General features: G+C 46.0%; 1 protein-coding gene across 3 annotated transcripts in view; it reads right to left on the bottom strand.

The window, feature by feature from the left end:
• LOC124192672 (uncharacterized transmembrane protein DDB_G0289901-like) overlaps window positions 1-24,997 on the bottom strand; it is a 43,532-nt gene that overhangs the window by 7,844 nt on the left and 10,691 nt on the right. For 2 of the 3 annotated variants that reach the window (XM_046586107.1, XM_046586105.1), the window contains exons 2-4: window positions 11,965-12,439; window positions 9,588-11,251; window positions 2,192-2,420 (exon numbers count right to left, since the gene is read on the bottom strand). In XM_046586107.1, coding sequence (XP_046442063.1) covers window positions 2,192-2,420; window positions 9,588-11,021 — 1,663 coding nt within the window. In that variant the 5' untranslated portion in view covers window positions 11,022-11,251; window positions 11,965-12,439. Of the gene's footprint in view, window positions 1-2,191; window positions 2,421-9,587; window positions 11,252-11,964; window positions 12,440-14,783; window positions 14,888-24,997 lie in introns of those variants that run through there. The other variant, XM_046586106.1, reaches the window with a different exon arrangement.

Below are 24,997 nucleotides of genomic sequence, written 5' to 3'. Positions count from 1 at the left end.
GCGTTCAAATATACACGCGGTCAAAGGTTCGTACTATCCAGTAGACGTCAATATTGAGCGAAATTTCGACATTAGCATCGTTGCAGCCCGCAAGGGGTATCACAGCAACTAATAACGACCAGCGAGATATGACGATGCTGTCACGCATGAGAGCTCATGATCCCCTTTTCGACTGTTTCTCCCGCGGGAAAAGCTGTGGCGTTCAGTGGAGTGACGGGAGGGGGGGAGGCATTGTTGACGTCTACACCGTACGTTTACATGTGCTGCTGCAGTATGTGTATCTGCTACACGCTGCTGCTGCCGCAACAATGCCGTCTGCACTATTTGCAAAGTGAAGAACTAGGGGGGAGCAGCACAGTCAAAGGCGAAGTAAAAGAATGAGCGGCGCTCCTATATTGATCTAGCCCGCCACCTTCTTCTTTTTCTTCTTCTTTTCTCTTTATTTTTTGGGTGGGAGGTCCGTCCTACGTGGTAGACCTTCAGCTTCTGTACACATCTCTCTCTCCCTCACCGGTCGTCCAGCTTTTACTCCGCCCTGGCCGTTGAGAGATGTGCGTGCATGCATGGCTTGAGTGCCCAGCAGAGCCGGGCGTCGTCTAGTATACATGGCTAAGGCTATATGACCTAACTGCGGCACTAGATAGAGAGTGGCTTAGATAGACATACTACTCCCACTACCACCACCGCCACTCCTATGGGCTGCACACGCAACAGAGAGAGGAGCAGTGTAATATCGCACGTCGTAAAATGCATGCGTCACAGGAGCTGCACAGGACGACGACAAAGAAAACAAGCGGAGCCACCCAACCAAGAGAACAGCAAAGGACGACGAGAGTTGCAGAGTGACAGGATGACAAGCTTTTCGCTTAATCAATAACGGCCATCGACTCTCTCTAAGCAAGGAGCAAGGCTACGCTACACCCAAAACAAAATAGGAGAGAAAATCCAGGAGCGAGGAGCAAGACTTTCATCATTTCATTTCTTTTTTTTTTCGGTTGTTTTACCTACGCCCTGGCCGTGTGTTTATAGTTTGGATGTCTACAGTCTAATCCCCCAACCCTTGATCTGTCTGGTTATGCGCATAAACAGATTTTTTTGTCTCCTGAAGGCAGGTCAGGGATTGAAAGTTACTTGAAGTCAAGAGAACAACATGCGCATCCACTGTTGAAAAGTTTGAAGCTCCACCCGACGATCCTTCCTCGAGTTTTTAGAAGGGCTCGTTATTTCATTCCATCCGCAAGAGACTGACTCTCTCCATTAATTGAGATGGTAGACAGTTGCGATATTCTAATAAGGGACTTGGCTCTGGCCAAAAGTCTTTTTAGAGGCTGAATATACACACACAGACGACGATAAACAGGGGACTCCATCCACTTAAGCCAATCATAGATTCCGTCGAGAGGAGGCAACTAAATGCCGGGGCTGTCGTCATGCTGAGCTCTAATGAATTCCGGCAGCTGGTGGACGCACAGACGCAGAGGATTTTCAATGGAATGGACTAGGGGCTACGGGGTCTGATTGTTTATTGTGAGAAGGATATGATGGGTGTGTGTGTGTGTGTGAGAGTGCATTATTGACGTGCTGGCGACAATTGCGTGTCTTTATGCTGTATGTACGTATGTGTATACTGTAGAGAAAGACGCCCGGCTAACACTAAAACCCATTGAATAGGATGGGGGGAATCATTTCGGTTCAGAGGAGTGCCCTCCATTTGCTTTGAAGTGCTGGCTGGCTGGCCGACCGGCCGGCCCCGTCTTCTTGCGGTCAATAAGCTGCCGCAAACGTGGGAGGTTCAAGTTGAACGAAGAGAAACGGCCAGTCCGAGACAGACAGACTAATGGTAGCCGGACCATGACGACCGTCGACTATTATGCATAATACACGACGGCCGTTTTCAAAACTCGCCCGCCACAACGCCATAGATTCCCAGCCAAAATATTTTTGTGTTTCATAAAAGAAAAAAAGGGGGGAAAGCGAAAGAAATGTGGGACGACTTTAGACGATAATACAACATGCACGGATGGATGATGGACCGCCATCAAATTCATGGAAGAAATACTTCAGGGAGAAACATAGAGCCGAGCCGAGCCGCCCAACTGCAACCGGAAGAGACGGCCGTCCAGCAGCCAAAACGATAAGAGCGAAGGGAGGCAACCCGATATCTATTAAAAACGTGAATTGATGGACTCACCGTCCTGCTCGATGCTGACTAGGAGCATGCCGTGGGCACCGGGTCGATCTCGGAGCAAGTCGATGAGCAGCTGGGATGCCATGCTCCCTTGTAGGGAAGCCGGGCGGGCCAGCGGCGATTCGAAGATTGGCTGGATGGCCATGAAAGGCGTCATGAAATGCAGCAAAATAATGAGTTGCGGATCATCCACCTCGACGACGCTCATTGACGCCCGACCCGTTTGAGGCAGCTGATGTGTCGGGTTGCATTGGCAGGTTGCAGCAAGCAGCATTCCGTCCGCGCATCCGGCCAAAGAAGAAAAAAAGGGGCCAAACGACAGTCCGACAGCGAAGACCGAACCGCGTAGAAATTGGAAATGCGTATAAACAAGAGAAAAAAAGAAAAGCATGTGATTAGATAACCAGCACGTGATGTTCACGCCGTGTGAACTTCTCTCGCATGGCAATTCCGATACTAAACGTCATAATTAAATTCCAGCTCTCTGCTCATGAAGACAACATGACGTATTATTATTATTATTATTATCTTTTACTCATTAAAGAAGCAGGAGAACAAGAAAGAAGCCGAGCCAACAGGAATGAAAGAGATGAACCATATCTCAAATGATTTCTGTCGGGTAACGTTGCAAGGGGGCAAACAGTTTTGCGGGTTTCAACCGTGAAAAGTTAGGAGGTCTCGTAGGAGGAGCAGGGAGGAGCAGGGCGACTATAAAAGAATTAAACACCGTTGTTTCGAGGTTGGGAAATAGCTACACAGTCTTTCACGACCGAAAGTAAAGAAACTGGACTTTCTCTATCTTAGAACTCGCCATAGTCGTTTTTCTTCCGTTTTTCTTTACGGCCACAAAATGAAATTCTGTAAAAAATTTTTTTTTTCTGTTTAGAATTTTAAATATTAAAAGAGGGAAAATATCATTTGGGGCTTTATCGTTTCCTGCAATAATATGCTTTTTGTTATATCTAAAGGAAAACTTTATTCGTTTTATTTTTCCCTTTTACTTTCTCCCCTTATTATTCCTAAACGATATCAATTATCCTTTGGAAAATTGACCCGAAGCGATCCTTATTTTCTGCGCTCTTTTACCTTCCGGCCGTTTTCTTTTATGTTTCTGTAAAATATAGATGTGGGTGGAAAGTGGCGAGAGAAAAGCAAAAAAAGGAATAAGGTCTTCTTTCAGCAGGATCGATAATCCAACAAGATCTACGGCAGTCCACTTGTTTCTTCTCTTTTCTCCGCGACTGAAAGTGGTGGTGGAGGGTACTGCGACAACTTACGTATACAATTGCCCTAGTGTTGCGTCTACACAAAACCACTCAACACTAAAAATAAATCACTCAATTCGTCAGCATTGTTCAATAGGAAACGAGGTTACAGTCACACAAGACCGGGCGTGGCCTCTTCAATTTCGCGGCTAATTTTTTTTCGAGAGAGCTAATAATAAAGTTGTTGTTATTCATTCCACCGAAATCATTTGAGAAGATTTTTTTTTTTTTTTTTAAAGACTGGCAATGTGTGGTTCTATTTACATGTGAGCCCTTTTTTGTCTGTTCCCCAATTTTTTTTTTCTTCTTTTCGGGATTTTTTTTTGTTTTGTCCTTTCGTTTCTTGACGTTGAAATATTTATTTTCGTATTCAAGGGTTCTCTTCGTACCCCCTTTTCTCTAGATCTGTATCGCAGGGACTAGTTTTCTACTGTTGGCCGGAATCAAAACAAGGAGAACATGGAAAAGCCAAAAGCGTCTCTGTGTGTTCCAAAAGAGACAGGAGAGAGAGAGAGAGAGAGAATAGGACGGCGAGGAGACACGAGACAAGGGTTTATTTATACGCCGACCAAACGACAAGGCGTACACACAGTGGCACCGACCTATACATCTACTTACCCGGACGGCCGAGTAGTTGTAGTAGGTCACTATAGACTCTTTCCTAAAGGTATATACACAGCAGTAGGTACTACCACTACTACTAGACAGTCTCTTCTGTCTTGTTAGCCGTGAGGAATAAAGCCAAATGCACAATGTGTCTGAACAAACAAAGGCCAGACGGCCCAAATAAAAAAAATAGAGGATCGACAATGTCAGTAAGCCTGAATAGCGCCTCTTTTACATCTGTCTGGATGATTTCACTAAGAAAGAAAAAAATATAATAAAAACCCCGGCAGCGTTCAGCTGAAATCAATTGAATTTGGGAGCAAAGATTCCGGTTTGCCAAGAAATCAGTTGATGGTTGAGGAAGGCAATTGATACGGCAGCAGAGCTGAAACGACGGGAAGGAAAGACTTATTTTATTTTCCCTTCACCCTATTGGAAAATTGCCCTGACTACTAAGTCCTATCTATTCCATCGGGATGCCATTGTGTGTTGCAATCAAACCGACCCGTTCTTAATATGTCCTATACGCAGAAGGACTGCCAACAACCCCCCCAAAAAAATCCTGTCCAAATAGGAAAGGAGAGAGCGATATTATACAATATACCAAGTTCCGAAGAGAATTGACTTAATTCTCTTTCTAGCTGAGAGGAGAGAGAGAGAGAGGGGAAAAAAAAGTTAAAGGCCATCACGTGTCATCACTGGAACGTCTCGAACATATATATTACGGATGAATTCCATATTATATAGACTCGTTCGTCGTCTCTTTTCTCTGCTAGTCAGTCTCGGTCCTATTTATTCTTTTCATCGCGCCCCTCTTGGAAATTGAAAAAGGTTCCACTCCACTGCCAGGGATACACACAGGCACACAACGATGAAAGCAGTCCAGGAGAGAGAGAGACAGGAACAACTCCATGCCTGCCTTCCTTGCCCTGACCAGAGATATTCATTCGTTTTGGCCGGAATCCATATTATCCGAGCGGATCGCAATGCGATCTTCGCGATATCGCCGTGTGTCCCCGTCGCTTTATATAGCTAGATAACAAATATATATTCATTCTATATTTAATACCTACACGTACCAGGGCATTACTACACTGATGCCATGAGTCTCCTACGCTGCACACAGTGCTGTGACATTGCATTCTTTTGCCCATTTCTATTGGCCGAGGAATCGATCGAATCAAACGTCATCAATTGGCTCATCCAACGACAACAAATAACCAAAAGGTGGAAACAAAAGGAGAAAGAGAGAGAAAAAGGCCGGGCAAATTGGATTTACCCACGGGGAGGAGAAAACAAAAGATGCGACACAAGTTGCAACGTGATGTGAAACACGAAAAATGTGTGAGTGGTTGAAAGAAGAGCCGCAAATAAATAAGAAAAAAGACGAGAGAAATACGAAAGAAAGGTTGAATATTCCAAAAAGGGTGATGTCAAACGGGGAAAACGGAGACATCCGCAATACTTTGAAATCGCTCTGCATCCGGCCCTTTTCCTCCGGGCGGAATAAGCGTGAAAAGAAAATGGTGCGAAATAACAAAAGTACGTAGGAAAAAAAACACGAATTCTATCCGCAAAACACTCCATCTCTCTCGGTCTGATCTGGCGGTGGGACTGATACTTTTCTGTCGTTTTTATTTTTTCCCGGAGCTGATATTTTCTCACCGCGTAATCCCGCAACACGTTTCTCTCCACGGCCATTCCGCCGGATGACGGAGGAATAACTCAAGAGATTGTGGGTCTCTCCCTGTATATCTTATCTTGTTCGATCGTCTCTATATGCCAAAAGCCGAGAGAATAAGGAGGCGATAAGAAGAAGAAAGGCCGACATTGTCCCGAAAATCCAGACCGACCCTGTCTGTTGAATCTTTTTTTTTTTTTTGTCTAGCTGTCGTCCAATGACAAACACGCGGAATAAATCGAGTCAGACCGGCAAAGAGGAGTGTGCAGACAGAGTCAAATAATCGATGGTAATCAAGTAAACAGAGAAAGTAGCAGCACTAACATCTGAGTGGGCGAATCACTTTAAAGTTAACAGTTACACAGACATGGAAAAAAGGCATCACGTGCCGCTGTTTTCAAACTTGTGCGCAAGGGGGGTGTCAACCGGAAAATCAATATTGCGCACGTGTGGAATGGATCGGCGTCGTCGCGTGAGCCGATGGATCTTACTCTCGGCTACGAAGTTGCCGGACAACAAACAACAACAACAACAACAACGTAAAACGAGTTATAGAGGATTCAAACTGTCGGCAAATATTGCGGTGAGAAAACAAAAAGTTGCTTTTCCTATTCTTTTCTTGGCTGTTTCTTTTACTTGGCTACAACTCTATATACCCAACAGGGTCGGCCGAGCGTCAATAAAGCATCATTTCGGCTGGCCGCCCATTCCTATTCGACGAAAAGTTCTTAAAGATGAAGGGAAACCCACAAAACAAAACAAAAAAAAAAAACTCCCGACCCAAACGAACCGAAACGGCGAAATGTTCCTGGCGTGGAGAAATATCGTAATCATAATATTATAACGCGCTCGTGTGTATACTATATATAGCCGGACCTATTGTCCTGTTACAATGTATCCACATATAGTGTGGAACGGTTATATAAGGAAGACATCGGGGATGAAGTGAGAAAGTTTTGAGAAAACATGTCGAGAGCGGCGGGAAATGGTTCCACATTTGCCACAAAGCGTCGAGAGTTTTGAAGGCCGACGACGTGATCAATATCACGTCTGCTCCATCACATCCCCCCCGGAACGGATAGGATCATCGTGCATTTGACGACACAAAAGACTAATAGGAATTGCATACAACGGGAGAAAGTACCGCCAATGTTTCCAACACGGTAACAACAGCAGCAGCAGCCCCCCCCCCCCGTTCAAAAGGAGATGATAAAATGGAAAATGGATTTTCCAAGCTTTCAGGGCGGAGGAGGCGAAGGTTTTGTTTGTTTTTTTAAAAGAAGAAACAAAGACCGGAGTGAAGCCGCTCAAAGTGCATCAAAGGCTGCGGGCGGAAGAGAAACAACCGCCTCGCATTTATCCAAAAGCCTTGGCTATACATCTATTCTCTTCAATATCCTTAGACATACTCGTTCGACTACGAGTCCTTTGGCCCCGGCAATCCACCACCTAGACTCCGCCACACAAGGAAAAGTGCCGGAGCATGTAACAGTTGGGGCAGGCATATAGCGTCAATGTTTCTGACACACTGCGGTGCACAGCCGGCGATGACTGGGCAAGATCGCAACAGAGCTGGGCCGGAATAAAAAGAAAGAAAAAGAATAAAAAAAAAAGGGGCGGCGGACGCAGACCCTTGGTACCCCGACAACAATCACGAAAGCGAAAAATGATCACACTCGTCATCGAGACAGGATCGTTATTATTTGATCAGGAAGAATCATTCACGCACTGGTGGAGCTCAAGATGTAATATGTTTTTACTAATACTTGCATCGCACAGCGTGGCGGATATACATCTAATACTAACATTACTTTTTTCTTTTTCTGGTGTAACGTGTCACGCGGGATATAAAAGGAAACGTTCAACGTTCACCGGCAGTGAGGGAAATGCACGAATTTTCGACCAAAAAAAATAAAATCAAATAAAATAGAAAAAGGCTTTCACACGGCCGACTAGAATCGCGGCGTGAGTGTGTGTGAGGCTGGCGTGGTGTATAATTGACAATGCTCCCGTTCAATCTCTTTGACATTCCCCTGGGTGTTACCAGAGGGGCAAAAGAGTGGCATCATCAATCATTCTTGTGTGTGTGTGTGTAACATGGGTTTTGTCACAGCTGCTGTTATATACGCTGTGAGGTATATATACGGGGCTGGATGGATATCGTGTTCGGTATTCTCTAACGCCAGTCCACGAATAGGTTAGCAGTTCGTGTGAAGAGGCCCTATAAAAGCGAGTTGAGTTATTAGCTCCGGACGATTCCCGGCACGTCGGGATTTCTTCACGAAAGAGAAAATCTGCGAGAAGAATATGTGGGCGGTGTGAGGGGGAAAAAAAAGGAGCCTGGGAGAATTATTAAGAAGAAATATATAACCTAACGAAGTAGAAGGAAACAAAAAAGAAACGTTGTTTCTTTGTAGCCGTTCGTTATTATATTTGTCCAGTAAATTTTTCTGTTGTTTTTAGACGAAATAAAAATAATAAAAAAAGGGACTTTTAAAGGAGGAGCTGCTGTGGAGAATTTGTTCCAGGACGTGGGGTGCGCAGTAGACGACCCCTCGAGGCCGTAAAACAAACAGAAGAAAAAAAAACAACAACATAACAAAGCGAAGGAGGAGCGATGTAGACTCCTTGTTAAGACGCAAAGGCCGTAGATTGTAGTGGCGGGATATGGGAAGCAGTAGTACGCTTCTATAGCGTCGAGTGTACGGCGCGGCCATATAGATCCATCCCAAATATAGTGGGTAGAAGATGAAGAAAATATATAAGAAGCCAACAACAAATAAGATAGTTGCGTATACGATTTATACGTGGTACAAGAAAGGAGGGAAAAAGACCCGACCCCCCTATCATAGAGCGAAAGCTGCTGCTGGGAGGGATATCGCGCACAAGAAATCCACTCGGCTAATTTACTGATTCAGAGTGTTCCATCTAGCTCGGATCAGAAACAACCCAAGAAACAAGCGCTGCTGCTGCTGCGTAGACTTGTGGTGGTGGTGCAACGCTGTGTATAGGGCGGATGACGAGGGATCGTTATCCGGGCCAAGTCCCAGCGCGGCTTGAATCCGCTTGGCGTCTATAGTTGCTCCGACTTGATCCCTCCGCAAAACGGACTACAAAGTGGCCTTGCTTATGCAGAAGCTGCAAAGCTAGGGTTCACCATAACAAGTTCCTACAGACTGCTGTTAAGTTTCGTAACAAGGAGGGGAGGGGGATGACCGCGGCGCTAATATCTCGATGGAAAATTTCGCGAAAAAAGGAAAAAAAGCAAAAGATAAAAACTAGGCCAAGAATGAGGAAGGCAAGAATGAGGAACTGAAATACCACCGGGGAGAGTAGTAGTACGGGCGCACCTAAAGGAGGGGAAGGCATTGTGTGGTCTCCTTGTGAGTTGGCACATGAACACTGGCCGGCCAACTTTTTACATCGAGTAGAATTGACAAACAACAAAAGAGAACCATCACAGATAAAAAAGGGATGTATAACGAATCGATACGGATTGTCATGCAGATATGATAACTAGCCAGACTGTACACTACTGTCTGTGTGTGTGTGTGAGAGTTCCACCATTGGATTTCTTTCATTCCCGGGTTATTTCCTTTCTTTTTTTTCTTCTTTTTATAGACGGAACAAATGAAACTGGGGCGCCCAGCAATAAAAAATGGTATGCGTGTAACAACGGTAACTATGCGACGCCAGTCCGATAGCACTGCCGGACCGGTCTGGCACTGGCAAAACTGGAGAAGGCGCACAACACAACACGCACTCACGTCACGACACATAACGACGACGACGACCAGGACGGAGGTAGTACAAAAGAAAAGAGGATCGAATGGGAATCGAAACTTACCGTGACGCCGAGAGGTAGGAAACGATTGACCAAATGGACGGGGATGATGAAACAGTCGCGCGCAATCTCGTTCAAATTGAGATCCTTGGGATCGATGAGCTCGTCGAAGGTCGGCTCGTTGTTGGAGCAAATGCGGTTGCTGACATCGCGGCCGTCGACACCTCGCCGGCCCGACCCGCTGCCTCCTCGACTGTGCTGGCTAATGCTGCGGCTGTCCGGCAATGATAAACTGGTTTCGGCCGTCATTAGACCGGAATTGGGCCGCCGTCTGCGACCGTCTGCCGAGTCGTCACGAGAGGAAGGCCGCCCTCTGTCGGTGGCCAGGATTCGTTCGGGACTGGAGCGTTTGCTGGCCACGATGGAGGAGCGCGGAAAAGTCGATCGACTGCTGTTCTCGCTGTTCTCCTTATTGGATGAAACTCCGCCGCCGCCAATGACTGGTCCCGCACCACCAGCGCCTCCTGAACTTCGTAATCGTTTGTCTGACTCACGCGATCGCTCTCGCTCCATGGTTCCAGCACTGTTGCCACTGCCACTGACGTCGGGACTATGACGGCCGAAACTAACTTGCTTGCCCGTCCTACCGCTGACTTGCACAGTTCCTCTCGCCTGGTTGCCGCTTCCGCTCAATCCCGACACACTCAAACACACCTCGCCGGTGAACTGGTGCTCGCCGGCGTAGAGTCCACTGCGGACCGAGCGTGAGCCGCCAGTCACGCCACTCGTATCGACGGCACTGTCCACCATTCTCTGTCGATCGACGCGAGTGTAGCGGTAGTCGGGCCGACTATTGCTCCCGCCACCACCACCGCCACCGCCGCCGCCGCCACCGCTTCCGCCGCCGATGATGGGGTCCAGTCGGTCCAATCCGCCGTGGCTCCAGCGGTTGTTGGCCGAAGAGGCGGCCGCCGACGTGCCGGTGGATGCCAGGGCCGAATTTCGCGAAACGCCCGATCCTCCCCGGTCAGGATCGTCGAAACCTCCGCCTCCGTTGCCGTCGGCAGCGTGTCGAGGAAGGTCGAAGAGACCGAGCGGGTGAGTGCGTAAGTGATGCATCTCTGTGCCGGTGCTGGTGAGGCCACTGCCGCCAGACGCTCCCGCCGAACCACCGCCAGTGCTTGCTCCCGCACCTGTGGCTGAAGCACCACAAGCAGCTGTGCCGAGAGAAGACGCTAGTCCGCTGCCTGGACCCGGAGCTCGAACCAGAGATGACACGCCCCCTACCCCGCCGCTTCCCCCAGTCACTCCGGCGTTGAACCAGGAGCGCGAGTTGGCACCGCCCCCTGCGCTGAGACCTCTGACGCCGCCGTAACTGGGCCCTCCGCTGCTGGCACCGCCACCGTCTATGCCGGCCGTCCTTCTCGTGTTGCTCAGCAGCCCCGTCGTCCCTCCGTCCCTGTCGCCCCGCAAATTCTTAAAGTACATCAAATTCATGATGAGGCCGTTTAGTTGCTTCCGCAGCCGAGTCGCTTCAATTCGACACGCACTACACCAGGGAGCGATCGCATGTGCAGATGGTGACGCTCCTTGATCTCACGCGATCACAAACAAATCCAATCGCAAAATTTCACTAATGCAATCGCCCCACTTGAAACGCGGGCGATAGCGCAGGATTGGCTACGGTAGAACCGGGAAGAATGTGTATCCTGAGACCAGGGAGCCACCTAAAAAAAAAAAACGAAACAAACAGAAGAAGAAGAAGTAGAGATCAATCAATTAGTGCGAGCAACAAGTTTGAGACAAAAAAAGATCAAAGACAACCGCCCCGCTGAGAAACAAAAGGAAACGGCAGAGGGGAAGAAAAAAAAGGGACTCGGAGACATGGAAAAGGAGGCCAGGGTTATGTACATGGGTTGGGGACGACGACTGGATAAAAGGCAGCGTCACTGAGAACGAATGAATGACGACGAAAGAAGGTGCCAGATACCTGTCAACGAAAACCAACGAAAAAACAAACGAAACCCAAATGAAAAAATGACAAAAAAAGGGAAAAAGAAAGTAGAAGAATGACAAACGTGTCTATAGAGACAGCTGACGGGCTTCTCAATCAAAAGTGTGTGTGTGTATCTATACACACTTCCTGTGAATCCGCTTAAATTGTACAATCGAATGAAAACAACAAAAGCTAAATCAAATAAGCACATTTCTGTCGAATCGATAAATAGAAAAAAGAAGACCCTAAAGAACAACAGTCACACTCACAGCCAAAGGCCACTGCTATTTTCAGATATTATATAATTCCCGGGGTTCTATTCATTATTGGCTTTTCCAAGCGACTTTCATCAAAAGTCGAGCTTATTCCACTACAAATAAATATGTAGCAGAGACTAGAATATAAACGAATATATATATATATCTAACACAGACAGACACACACCTTTTGTGTAACTTGTAGTATTTGTGGTGTGCTGTGCGTGAGTGAAATGAGTGGCCTCTTTATCGGGCACCCACAGTTGCGTAAAACGGGTCCTCGGGATATGTTTGAAGCCAGCTTATATTGCTTCTCTGCTGCTGCTTTCTGGCTAAAGTGGACGTCGATTTTCACTCTCTTTTTCGTTCTCTTTTTTCGGATCGACCAAAGGGAGACGCGAGGATCATCCGGTGCCTCCGCTTCCGCCGTCTCCAGCAATACTGCTCCTGTGGGTCTGCTCGTGATGGCCGAACTGATCTGATTCAACTGTCCAAACAATCCCGTACTGTCCCATCGAGCTGGAAGGTCGGTTTATCTGGCGGTGCTGCAGCTTCCTTCTTTGCTGGACTCACTTTCAACGTCTCTCCAACAGCTCCTCCTCGCAACGCTCTACGACTAAGATTCAATTCTTCTTGATTGTCTGGGCGAGTTTCAGCGACACCTACAATACAATCAGCAAGAAACAAAAGCCTCGAATGAATAATGAGGGAACAATGGAAAGGGTAAATACACAATCAAACACAAAGAAAGAACAAGAAGAAAAAAAAACTGTTTGGTACATTACGTCTAGCTCTGCGTATGTACAAGTTCAATCGTTAGAGCTAATGTACGGCGAGTTCAATCGATTCGCGGGAGGGAGCCACTCGTATAATCAGGAATCACGCAACCAAGTCTTGACACGATTCCGGTAAATTCAGTCACGCACACACACACACACGCTGATAATACAAACCGCCTCCCTTCGTGGGGCCCCCCGGAATTCCTTTCGCTCTCCTCTACCCATTTCCTTGACTTCCTTCCCCTACAAACAGAACCGAAAAAAGAGAAACGGCAATCTATTTTTCTCCATTCATTCGACCGAGAAAGCAGCACGACCGGGGAGGCAACACCATCGATCGTTAACAGCAATCAAAGATTTACCCGTTTGATTGTTTGCTTGTCATTTCCCCCCTCTTTGTTTTAAATGAGAGAATCATTCAGAACTACAAGGCAAAGCGCATTAGATCGACAACCCCCAAAGGAAATATAGATATTATATTATTTTCATCTCTCCTGTCATTGATTTTCTAAGAATTGTCACGCAGAGTGGAGCAAACAGCCGGCAATCGGTAAATTTGGATATTCTGTTTAGGAGCTTTTGCGATGATCAAAGGCAAAATAGGAGCCAAGATGGGATCTAGGGACATTTCCAGTTCGACAAACGGGCCTGATTATTTGAATAGTCAAGTTAAAGGTCGTGTGTGTGTGTGTGTCTCTCTTCCGCCAACTTGTACCGAGAAGAAAAAAATTCAGTTGAAAGACACGAGCAACTGCGCAAATAAGAAACTTTTACTTCGTGTCGTTGAAACTCGAGATCCAGCCAATTCGTCCAACTTCCTCCACCTTCTTATTTTTTTCTTATTTGTCCATAAAGTAAGGCCGTGTGTCTAACGTGTAGGCTACAAAGAAGACGACTACGCCCAAATGTATCCAAGGCCTTCCGCCCAAAAGTGCTTTGGAAATCTTTCTGCTGGTCGTGGGCGATCAACTTGGCTCTTGGTTGATGGTCGCCGACTGTATCTCCACAAAACTTTCCTTCTTGGCGGCCGTTCTTTTACTTCCGTCTTCTTGGCAGACTGGCTATGAAAACAACTTGGCCTATTCACCACTTTTGAATAGTCCCACAAAAATCGAACAGACTTTATCGCCCTTTTCATTGAACATCATCAAGAAGAAACGAAACGGTCATCTTCCGGAGTTTCCAGAGTTTTCTGGCTGAAACGGTTTGTCATCCGTGAATTGACGGCGTGACAGCCTGCATCAATGCTCCCTGCTCCTATCTCAAGTTTTATTTTAGTTTGATCTCTTTTTTTTCTGAAGGGTCGGTTTGTTTGTTTGATTCTGGCGAATGTTCTTCTTACCCCTTATCTCAAGTTGTCAAAAGAACCACTAGATGTCCTCAGCGTACGTGGGATAGAATTCAATTCTTCCGGGATTTTGCTGGCCGCGTTCTGCGCATGATCAGACTCTGCTCTTCCATTTCCGAGAACCCGCAACTAGATTTATCGTGTGCCCGAAACAGTTCCGACTCATCATGCTATCTGTTGGCACGATTTGAAACAGGAAGCACAAAGGCGAAATAATCGTACGGTCAATTAAAAGTGGGGGGAAAGAAAATCCCGCTTGAGCACACCCAGCGGAGCACACGCTGTTTAAAATTGGATCGGCGAAAAGAGATATTTCAAATTCAATAAATCCCACCACCACCAGGCAATCTCAGAAAAGTGTAGCAAACGATAAGAAAAGATTATTGGATGGGTTATTGCCTTATTGGTTACAAAATGCACGTCGTTACTTTGAAAAAAAAAAAGATAAATTGAAGGGATTTTTCAATTTGTACGCGGCCTGCAATAAAATAGGCGGATCAGAGTCATAATTCACCCTCGACCGACAAGCAAAGCCGGTCGAGTATTTTACATACAAAGAAAAGATCTTTCGGTTTGATATTCTGTGGGCTAGAAACGACAAACGAAAGAAGAAGAAGAATGACGCATTGACGCAAATACCGCAATATACCGTCGAGAGCGGGCATTTCAAAGTGGCAATGAAAGAATATATACGACATCAGAGAATGCAGGGTAAAATTGTACGATGGCTATCCAATTAACTTTAACTGCACTCTATTACATCTTGCACTTATTTTCCTCTACTTAAATTTGACTATTCTTTCACAATTGTTTGCAATAAAATACAGTTACATAAGCTTAGTTTTTTAAATACAATATACTAGAATTGGGAGAACTTACTCAGAAATATCCAATGATCCATCACCACGTGGATAGAAAAAGCGCGAAAATGAAGGACAAGAATAAAAACAACCTGTTCCATCGAGGAATCGACGAACAATACTGACCATGAGGAAGGAAGAGGCCTCTGATTAACCGGGGCTGTGTTGCAATTTTAGCATTGATTAATTTTGTATGTCAAAGATGTACAAATATTTTTTAATAAAATGCTTAAATCTACTGACCATAATTTAAAATGTGATTAAATTATAAATACTTAATTCATCGTGATCTGATCATGAAAAATTATTTAATCATTGCTGTAAATTGCAACGCAGCTCTAGTTGAATCCCCATCCAATTGTTTAGTGTTTATCGTCGACGGAGCAGGTTGTTTCGCGCCCTTTTGTCCACGAGTCACGACCGTTTTGGATTCTGAATCATTGGATATTTTCTCATAACTTGAAGTTAGTAAGTTCTCCAATTCTAGTATACTGTATTTGAAGGTTTATCGTAGGTAAATATTACGTGCTTTTATCCAATTGAAGTTAAGCTAATATGAGAGCATGTGATGTTGCACGTTTACCAAATGCGGAAACGATTTCCATTTTCGTGACGGGCGTTATACGTAAAAAAACCAACAAAAGGAAGGGGTGGGTGGGAATTCATTGCATTTTCATACGAATTGTCTGTGAGGGACTTGACGATAAGTTATAGGAGCCTCAATTGTAAACCTCTTGGCGTCCGCCGGTCTTGTGAATCTTGTGTGAAGGCAGTGACGGCATCAAATTGAAGGCAGCCATCAAGTGCACACGCGTCTGCCGGTTCTCTCTCCGACGATAGCCTATACACTACTTGATCGCTGCATGCCCCTCTCTCTCTTTTGCTCCGCAAGGCTTGCAAAGCACGTAGCGGGAATGAACGAACCAAGGCGCTGGTAATGAAAGAATAGCCAAAGAAAAGGGGACCTATACCATCCGGATCCCGTAGAACTGCTCCAATTTATATTTTTCTTTGCTGATGGGGGAGAAAAAGAAAAAGGAAAAAAATCCATGTGTGCTGTCATGAACTCTTTTGATAGTATTCAATGACGTTGTCATTTCCATCAACTTTTCATAAGACGCCTTCGACTAAATACGTCGACTCTCTTTCGTCAGATACTTTGTGTCGTGATTTATGTATATGCGAGAAAAGTCTTTTCGTTCGAGGGTTCTGGTTGGAAAGGGGAAGAAAAAATCGTTGATGTGTACAATAGTCGCTCGGGACGTCCCGGCTAATGTTACTGGGTCCGTGTCAATGCTGCCTCGATCGATCGACTTCATCAATGCGTCAATCCCGTGTACGGTCTATATTCAGAGACGACTCTTCTCTGCTGAAACTCATCGACGAAAAAACATATAAGAAAACGGGGGTGTGTGTGTGTCTTATACAACCATCTATCGGAATCGGCCGCAAAGTAAAAACAGTCCACGTGACGTTGAATCAAACGGCGTCATCCTATAAAAGATTGGCCGGAGGCGTGACGAATGACGATGGAAGGCGTCGATAAGAGCCGGCAGGACGAAATAATAGAGCTTTTATATATGTATTATATAAGGACAAAAGATAAAAGGTTGCCGCCAAATGAGTCATGAGCTGTGCATTGAGCGATTATTGGATATGTTCCGGCGGCCAGTTTGAATCGTCCCGCGTCCGAACCAGATGGTTATTTACTGGAAATGGAAGATGGGGGTAAAGAAAAAAGTCGGATCTGAAAGTGAGTGTATGTGCTCGTGTCACTCTGTCAGATGAAAGAAGAAGAAGAAGAAAATAAAAAAATAAGAGAGAAACGGGCAGATGCCAAGACGCTGGGGCGAAGGAAGGGCTTTGTGCAACTGGCGAGCGACAATTCCGCTTTCGCACGGATGAACTCTCTCAGGGACTATATGGCACATGCCGACTGGACCCGGGACGGACCCCCCTTTTTGACCGGCTGGAAATTTTGGTGGACGCGCGTACCCCAACTCTAATGGAACCACTGGGATCCATTAATTGAATTTCCCGTGGGACTCGGACAAATGGATGGATGGATGGCAGGAAGGAACGTGAGAGAGATAGATGGCTCACTCACTTAGACTGATAAAATCCTTATAGGCCCACTCTCCTTGTAGACATACTCCTCACGAGCCGTTTTCACAACACTGAATGTAACACCATCAGGGCACCGAAGTACCGAACCTTCTCAGACCTATAACGCCAACAATCAGTTGCACAACAAAAGGCATACGCATATCCAGCAGCCCCCAGGTTGTAATAGCTCAGGAGCCGAATGTCAACGGCGGTAAAAAAGGAACACTGTTTGATCGAAATAGTGGCTCCTGTTCGATGACCTATATGGAGATTGGTCGGCCGACCGTTCGACGGTCGGAGAAACCCGGCAAGAGAAATAGTATAAATCTATCGTACATATGCATAGCACAACACGCTACCCTATTACAGCCGACCCCGAAAAGAAAAGAAAAGAATCTTGTGCTTACGTACACACAAACAAATATGAAAGATAGAGACTTGTATGTGCACAGCAGACGAGGGACTCCTCCCATTTGCGTGAGCTTCGAGTCTTATAGAAGCCGCACACGCCAAACGAGATGCACATCAGCATATACGCGGAAGTTGCAAGGCAGCGCACAGCACGTTCCTTATTTCTCCCCCTTCTTTTTTTTAAACTCTTGTGTATTAGCGACGACCCTCGGCAACGTATTGACGAAATGGAGATAAATGAACGTGGAAACTTTTCAAGTTTGCTGCCGGCCAGTGAGCGGAGAACACTGCAACTTGAGCGATACAAGGATCGCCCATTTGTCACTGTTTCCCTCGGCTGGTCTTCTCTTTGTTGGACAACAGCAGCAGCGCGTCCGGCGATTTGGGATGCTTATTGCTATTATTCTCCGGCTCCTATGTAATATGTTATACTCATTATTCCGCTGTGGTCTGTACGATACCGATTCCGATCTGTCCCTTTTCTTTGTTTTGCTACACATCACGTCGCCTGCGCAATAACGTCCCGATATAAGAGTAACATGCGAACAGGAGGCCTTTGTTCCGTCTGCTCTGCGCTCCTACATGACTCAAAAGGGGGGAGCCATTCGTAGCTCACTAATATCGATCGAATTGTTATTAGTCAGAGCATTAAAGAGAGTCAATATCCGGCTAGGATATTGAACGGGCCAGCGCAGTCTAGAGCGGGTAGGACAAAAAAGTTGACGTATATATAGGGGTTGGAGAGAGACCGTTTCTTTTGACCCGCAAAAGAACATTGTCCTAGTCGCAAGCGCTGACCGGCAGCCCAGCTGAACAACGGACGGGACGGAAGGGCCAATAGTGGGCCGCACAGTCCGTGTGTTGTATCGACCACGGAGACGGTCGGGACTATATACGTTGGGTGTGTACAAAGGCAGGTAGTTAAGTAGCCTAGCAAGTATAAGGGCGTGTAGGCATGAGGGATATACATAGAAGAAGAAGAGAGAGAAAAGAGAAAAGCTTATCTACTTGCATGTTCGCGTTGAAGGGGGGTAAAAGAACTTCTTTTATTTTTCCTTTTTTTCCCCGTTGCTCCTCGTCGTTCTCATTCCGTCAGAAGCTTTGCTCAAGGTAGCGTGTCTAGTCTCTTTACGCTGTACTTTCTCATCGCGACAAAAGCGAAAAGACGAGAAAGAAAGAGGATAGATTTTTGAAAGAATAAGAGAGAAAATGATCTTTCCCCTAAGCTTTTCAATCCGCGGTGCTCTTATACAATCAACCATGAAAGACGTTCTCTCGGTTTTGCCAGAGAGAGAGAGATAGTAGATAGACGAACTTGCTTTTCTCTTATTGTCAATTGTTTCCCGTCGGAAAGGCAAATGTTGGAATAGTAAAACAAAAAAAAAAGGATCTTGCACGTCTATAGATTTCCTCTATTTCAAACCCGAACGATCTGCGTTATGGATATAAAAGATTCCAACCGAAATTGACTGTTTTCCTTCCCGATTTGAAGCTTTTTTTTTGTTTTCCCTTTTTTAGACAAATACCGTGAGAAATCGATTTCGTTGTTATTGTTCGTCGTCCTCCTACACACTCTACCGGATATCTGCCGTATTTTCTCTCTTCATTTCCTCATTATTCCGCTTCTCGGTATTCGGAAAAGAAACAAGAAATACAAGACAGAGAGAAACGAAAAGAAAACGACAAGCTCACTTTTATCTAAAGTATTTCACTTTTTTTTTTTTCTTTTCTTACGGACTATTCTTTTTTTTAGATTTACGATTTCAACATTTGTAGGCGCCGTGTTCGTCTTTCACGAGTCTCTTTGATATTCCAGTGTTCACAGTTCACACGTCATCGCCGCCCGACCTTTCGCTATATAATACCAGGGCTCTCTCTCTCTCTGAGCTGCAGTACGAACGAAAAAATAGACGACGCGAGATACACATACACACACACATTTCAATATCAAAAGAAGTTCCCGTGGTACCTTATCCACTATATAAGGAACCACGCACTAGTTGGTTCCCGAAAAGATCTCTCTCAAATCGAATTGAAGGGAAAAAAAAGGGGAATAAATAAAACGCGGGGGTCCGTGCTGTGCGCTAGCTGCTCTCCAGTATAATACAGCCGATGCGAAGAAACTGAGCTCTCAAGTGACAATTGCTGCCGCTCGATGATTTGTTGACTCTTTCCGGGAAAGCTTTTATATATATATTTTCATTTTATTCGCTGCTTTTATTTTGTTTCCATCAGCCGAGCCGGTTGCTTCCCTTTATTTCTTCTCCGGTTGGTTGGCCGTCGATTCAGAGCTGAGCCCAGTGTCAGCAGCAGCAGCAGCATCAACTGTACACTTGCATCACAAGAACAAAGAGGCAGGCTTTCACGTCCGTCCGTCCCGTTGCATCATGCAGCCAGCAGCCAGCCAGCAGCTCTCGTGTCAATATACTGAAGACAAGCAGCCGACAATGTGATAAAGCGTCTTGCAATGTCAACAAATTGTAGCTAAAAGGCCAATTCTTTCGGCGATAAGAGTATAGAGAGGGAGGATTGTTAGACGGTAGTCGCTTTCCTATACACAGACAGAGCCCTGAATTCCGCATATCTCTGCCCGCTGCTGTGTATATGTGTGCTCTCATAGACGCAGCGTGTCTTTATCAAAGAGCCTGTGTCGAGCGCGCTGAACCTTTCGGGTGAGAGAGAGAGAGAGACATAGCACTTTCCTTCTAGTCCCTCGCGACAGCATTTGGAATCAAGACGAATGAACTGGTTCTTCTATAGCCAATGTCTATTCTGCGCTGCCCTCCTTTTGGTCCAGTAAACGCTTTTGGCAGATGTCTAATGCTCACCAGTCTTTGAGAGAAGAAACTCGACAAAACAAGAAAAGCAAAAGTTTATTGGGTTGGGCCCCCCTCCCTGCAAAAGTAGCCGGGGCTTCACCATCGATTCATCAAAAGTTTCACTCCGGAGCGCCATCTATCTCTCCACCCCCCCCTCCGTGTCTTTTCACCCGAACGACGTCTACGATGCCACCCACCTTCGTGCTGACTAAGACCCCCCCCCCCCTCCCGCTGCTGGTAAAAAGCCTAGTCATCTGGAAAAAAGTTTCAAACCAGTCATCAGCCATCTATTATGAAAAAGAGTAGTATAGCTCGAGTAGTAACTTTTCACCTCGTGACCTCATATCTTTTGCGCCTTCCTGTCTTTCGGCAAAGTCTGACCGGAAATCGCTCGGGTAATAATAATAATCAGTCACGACACACACACTGTGTGTATAGGAGCAGCCAAAAGTTTCGATGGGGGGAGCTCTCCTGCATCAAGGAGGTCGATGACAAAAGAAAACGGAAAAGCAATCGATTTCAGATGAGAAACTCCTTCGTCAGCGAGAGGTGCTAGAAAGAAGAAGAAGGGGGGAAAAAAGGAGGAGCCAAAGGCTGTCGACGAATCCCGATAATCGACCACAATCCCCTCAGCAGACTATATATATAATATGTTGTTGTTGGGTTGCCTTCAGCAGCTTCTAAGTTCAGGAGTAGTAGAATCCCCGACGCTTTCTAGACTAAATTTTGGGCCGTTTCCCGGCGGCCGGACGCTCACCTCCAGCTTGCCTCAAAGCCCCTGCAAAGCCTCCGAGTAATGGACATAATTACTCTGCCAGAGCTGTTCATACAGGCGGGTGAGGTTGGTCCCCCTCCGCCAAACTCGGCACGCTAGGCGATGGAAAAAGAAAATTTTTGTATGGACCCAGGAAAGGCCAGCCTGGCACATCCAGCGGCGCGTGGAGCGGATGAAGATGAAGGTCGAAGACCATGCAAGTGGATCAAGGATTAAAAGTCCGCAGCAGCGCTCTGTTGCTTTGCTACTGCTCACATTGTCTTCGGCCCACACACACAGAGTCCCGGTTGTTGTATTGTTGTTGTAATCGCTCGTGGGCCCACAACAAATTAGCCAACTTGCTACATTTGCCATTATTGACGCTGCGCAATTTGGTAGAGGAGATATATAGTTCATGCACAACATTCCAGGCAGCAGCAGCAGCAGCCAGCCAAGAACTGCTTGAATATCATACGGAAACTGGGTAGCTTATTATCTAACTTTGGTTATTCCAATAGTCAATTCCTGGGTCCAGTTTGCAGCTCAAATTCCATGGGAATAAACAAGAGTTTTGGATGGGGGGAGAAAAATGGCCGGAACTGAGGAGATGGTACACAACGCCCAGTACACATATACACACGGACAGAGGGGTGGGGGGGAGATCAATACGCAAGCAGGCCAAAAAGGAGCGCTTCCATACTCTATGTCTGCATATAGTACAGTATACATGTCTGCTGGAAGAGAATGCGAGTGCGAAAACGGGCGCGGAGGGGACGACGGACAGGCGCAACGGAGAGGAAAAAATGAAGACGGACGAACAAGACAGCCGACCGACTGCGAGAGCGGACTCGGGCCGGCTGGCCGCCACTAGGCGCATCAAGGGCCCGTCAGATTGCTGTGTGGCCAAGAGGCGGAAGAATATGGAGATAGAAGAAGAAACAGAATGAGAGTCATCAAATGAGTTTTTTTTTTTTTTTTCGTGTCTATTTTTTTGTTGTGTGTTTCCTCTTTTGTATGTTATCCTTTTGATTTTTTCTTCTTCGCCCCTTACCATAATAAACGCTCAGATGTAGAGGGCGTGACCGAGAAGCAACATCCTTTGTTATGTGTTGTTATTGTTGTTTCTTTTTGCTACTTCTTTTCTCTCTCGCTCTCTCTGTGGGGGCCTTTGATATGATTTTATGTACCTCGGCCAGCCGGGGCTTCTGTCCTGCCAGATAATCGATCATCTTTTCGTGCGCCAGTCGTTTTGGTCGCCGTCATTTGTCTTATCTAATATTTGTCCGCAATGTCGCTAATCAAAAAAATATCAATCGAAATCGGGAGTGGTGGTGGAAAAAGAAATGCGGAACACACGTTGTGAAGGAATGATGTAATAATGTCGAAATACAGTCGACATCAAGCGTAAAGGAGAAAGATCGGACGTGTAACTAGCGTAGCGCTCGGCAGTAACTATTGTATGGGCAACATCAAAAATTTAATGACGGGGAAGAGATGAAAGGCCTTGCATCGGAAACGGTTTTGGTCAGTCGGAATGATTGATGATGATGATCCAGCGTCAAAACATCAAAAGGAACACAAACCGTCGTCTTTGGCTCTCTCTCTCCTGTACTGGACTATATCAAAAGAGTTCCGCTGGGTGTCAGTTACCAAGTTCATCAGTTCATGAAGGGATGTCTCTTGTCGCCTGCGTCATTTCTCGACGCGAAAAAAGGTCCAATGAGACCAACAAGCGCCAACATTCAACTAGAGACCGTCTGTGTGACGTTTGTTGAGCGCATTTCTGACGGCAGCGGAAGTCACTTGGCGGGGGGCTACAAATTAGGCAACTTTCGCTATAGGAACCATCACAGGCGAATTATTCCGTTCGTTCCCCAAGATTCTTCATCAATCAACGTAATCGTCGTCGCATATAGTATAGGCAAGGCCGGGAACGTTTGCCTGGCTAAATCGATAGGATAAAGGATTCAAAGCGGAATGATTCGACATCCGGCTATATAGTTAGAAAATGAAAGAAAAAAAAATTTAATTAAAAAATTTAAAGAATTCCCCCAACATCATTGTGCTCTTATCTTTATTGCCAAGTGATTTCCTGCTGCTGCTGCGCTTCAATCATGCCATTCGACGTTTTTTTGATACATTCAACGCACGGCGGAAGAAGAGCCGATATACCAAAGTATATATATCTATGTACAAAGAGCCATCCAGCAGCACCACACGGCCCGCATATTATATGGAATCTTATTTTTAGTGGAGAGGGAGAGCCGATTGATTTGTCCGGATTTCCCGGGATTTCCGCTATACACAGATCCTTCCCAAAAGCAGATAATAATAATAACGACCTTTTCTTTCGGTTGCTTGGGCGGCCTTTTTTTTTCTCCCCTACAGGAATAATCGCTGCTGCTGCTGCTGCTGGTGTACAGCTGCTCTACTTTGGTGTCTAAAAGCATGCTGCTGGCCTGCTAGGCACTACACAAAAGCGCGAGCTTTATCTTCTGTGTGGATGAAGGGCATCTATTATAAAACAGCCGACTAGATCAATGTTTCACGCAGCCTAACTGCGCTCCTTTTTTTCCATAGAGAGATGCTGGCAAATGGAGAAAAGAGTGAGCGACAGACAGAATGCGAAATAACGTCGACGCGGGCGCGTCCAAACAAAAAGAGAAAAAAAGTCCAGAGGGAAAAAAATAAGAAGACAAGTTTTTTTTCCAGAGAACCTTTTCGGCCCGTACCAGCCGCGTAGACTCTAACCCCAGCGGTAGTGCATCCACTACACCTGCTATATAACCACTCTGGCGTATATGGCGTACACACACACACACATATATATAACGATCAATCCCTTCCCGAGCCATCCTCCTTACTTACTTACACAGCAGTGGCTCTCCAGCAGCTCTCGTAGCGTTGAAAGGATTTGGAAACGATCGAAGATCTGGTGAGGAGCTAGCTGCTATACGGCGGCTCGAGTAGTAGTATGTGAGCTGCCACTAAAGTGTCCGGTGTGTGTGCTGTGCGCGCAGACCGGTGGTACGTATAAAGTCCACTTTGTTTCGTCCTTACGGCCCCATAACGTTTCCCACGACTTGACTGGAGGCGGAAACAATAAGAAACCCTAGAAGACGGCCAAAGGATCGAAAAAAAAACGAAATCCTAAACCGGAAACAGAGTCGCTTGCTTGCACTGCACTGCAAACGAAACTATGAGGAGATGGTTTGTTCTAGAGTATAGTTTTTGATGAACACACATCTGCGGGGTGGAGCTTTTCTCTGTTTTATGATCTTATTGGTCAGACTCATCATCTCGGATGGCCGGCGGGAAGTCTAGTCCGGTCACGATCCGTCGTAATAACCGCGTTATTCTATCCATACCCTCGGACAACTGCGTCATTACTGAATGGATCGTCTCGGGTTGGCCAGGGACGGTTGAGAGCGACACAGAATCTGAAGACAACTCATAATAACTCGACGCCAAAGAAGAAGAATAATAAGTAGACTTGTCACGAGATATATATGTAGTAATAGCTTCGTGCGACTGGATATGTATGTTCCCCCCCCCCCCCCTCCGCGCCCACAGCCGTTCCATTTAGTTCTGATTAAGTTTGAATTCAATCCGAGTCAAACCAAACGATTTGCCCTTTCCTCCTTGTGCACTTAAGAGCGACGGATTGTTTACCTAAGGCTGAACATCAGCCAAGTTCTGGCAAATGGGAAACCCAGGGCCTGACGACGGAACCGCACTGGCTCCCGCCCGTCGTCGTCGTGCAAACACACACACAAACAACTGACGGAGCCACAGGCGGTTTTGACAACATGTTCCGGGATTTTATTTTTATTTTTTTTTATCTCCCCCCTATCTTTCTGTAACTCATTTCGTTTTTTCACGAGGAAATAACTAGCTTTTATAATAATAATCAAAAAAAAGGAAAGAGCCCTGGAAACGCCCACGTCCTCGTTGAGGAAATGCTGAATGACGGGCGTTGTCCCACCCAATAAAAAACCAACACAATCAATATCAGCGCAAAAATTACGATAACAACGCGAGCAGACACATCGAGAGAGAAAGAGTCCCGGAATAGAGTCTCTCTTTCTCTGTGCCATCGAGGATTTCGTGGAAACACTCCATCATCTCGTGTCGTTATGTTTT

The sequence above is a fragment of the Daphnia pulex genome, chromosome 4 (genome assembly GCF_021134715.1).
Source record: "Daphnia pulex isolate KAP4 chromosome 4, ASM2113471v1".
In the NCBI taxonomy this organism is placed as follows: Eukaryota; Metazoa; Arthropoda; class Branchiopoda; order Diplostraca; family Daphniidae; genus Daphnia; species Daphnia pulex.
Note: the sequence above shows the minus strand (reverse complement) of the source record. Positions and strands in the feature narration are given on the sequence as shown.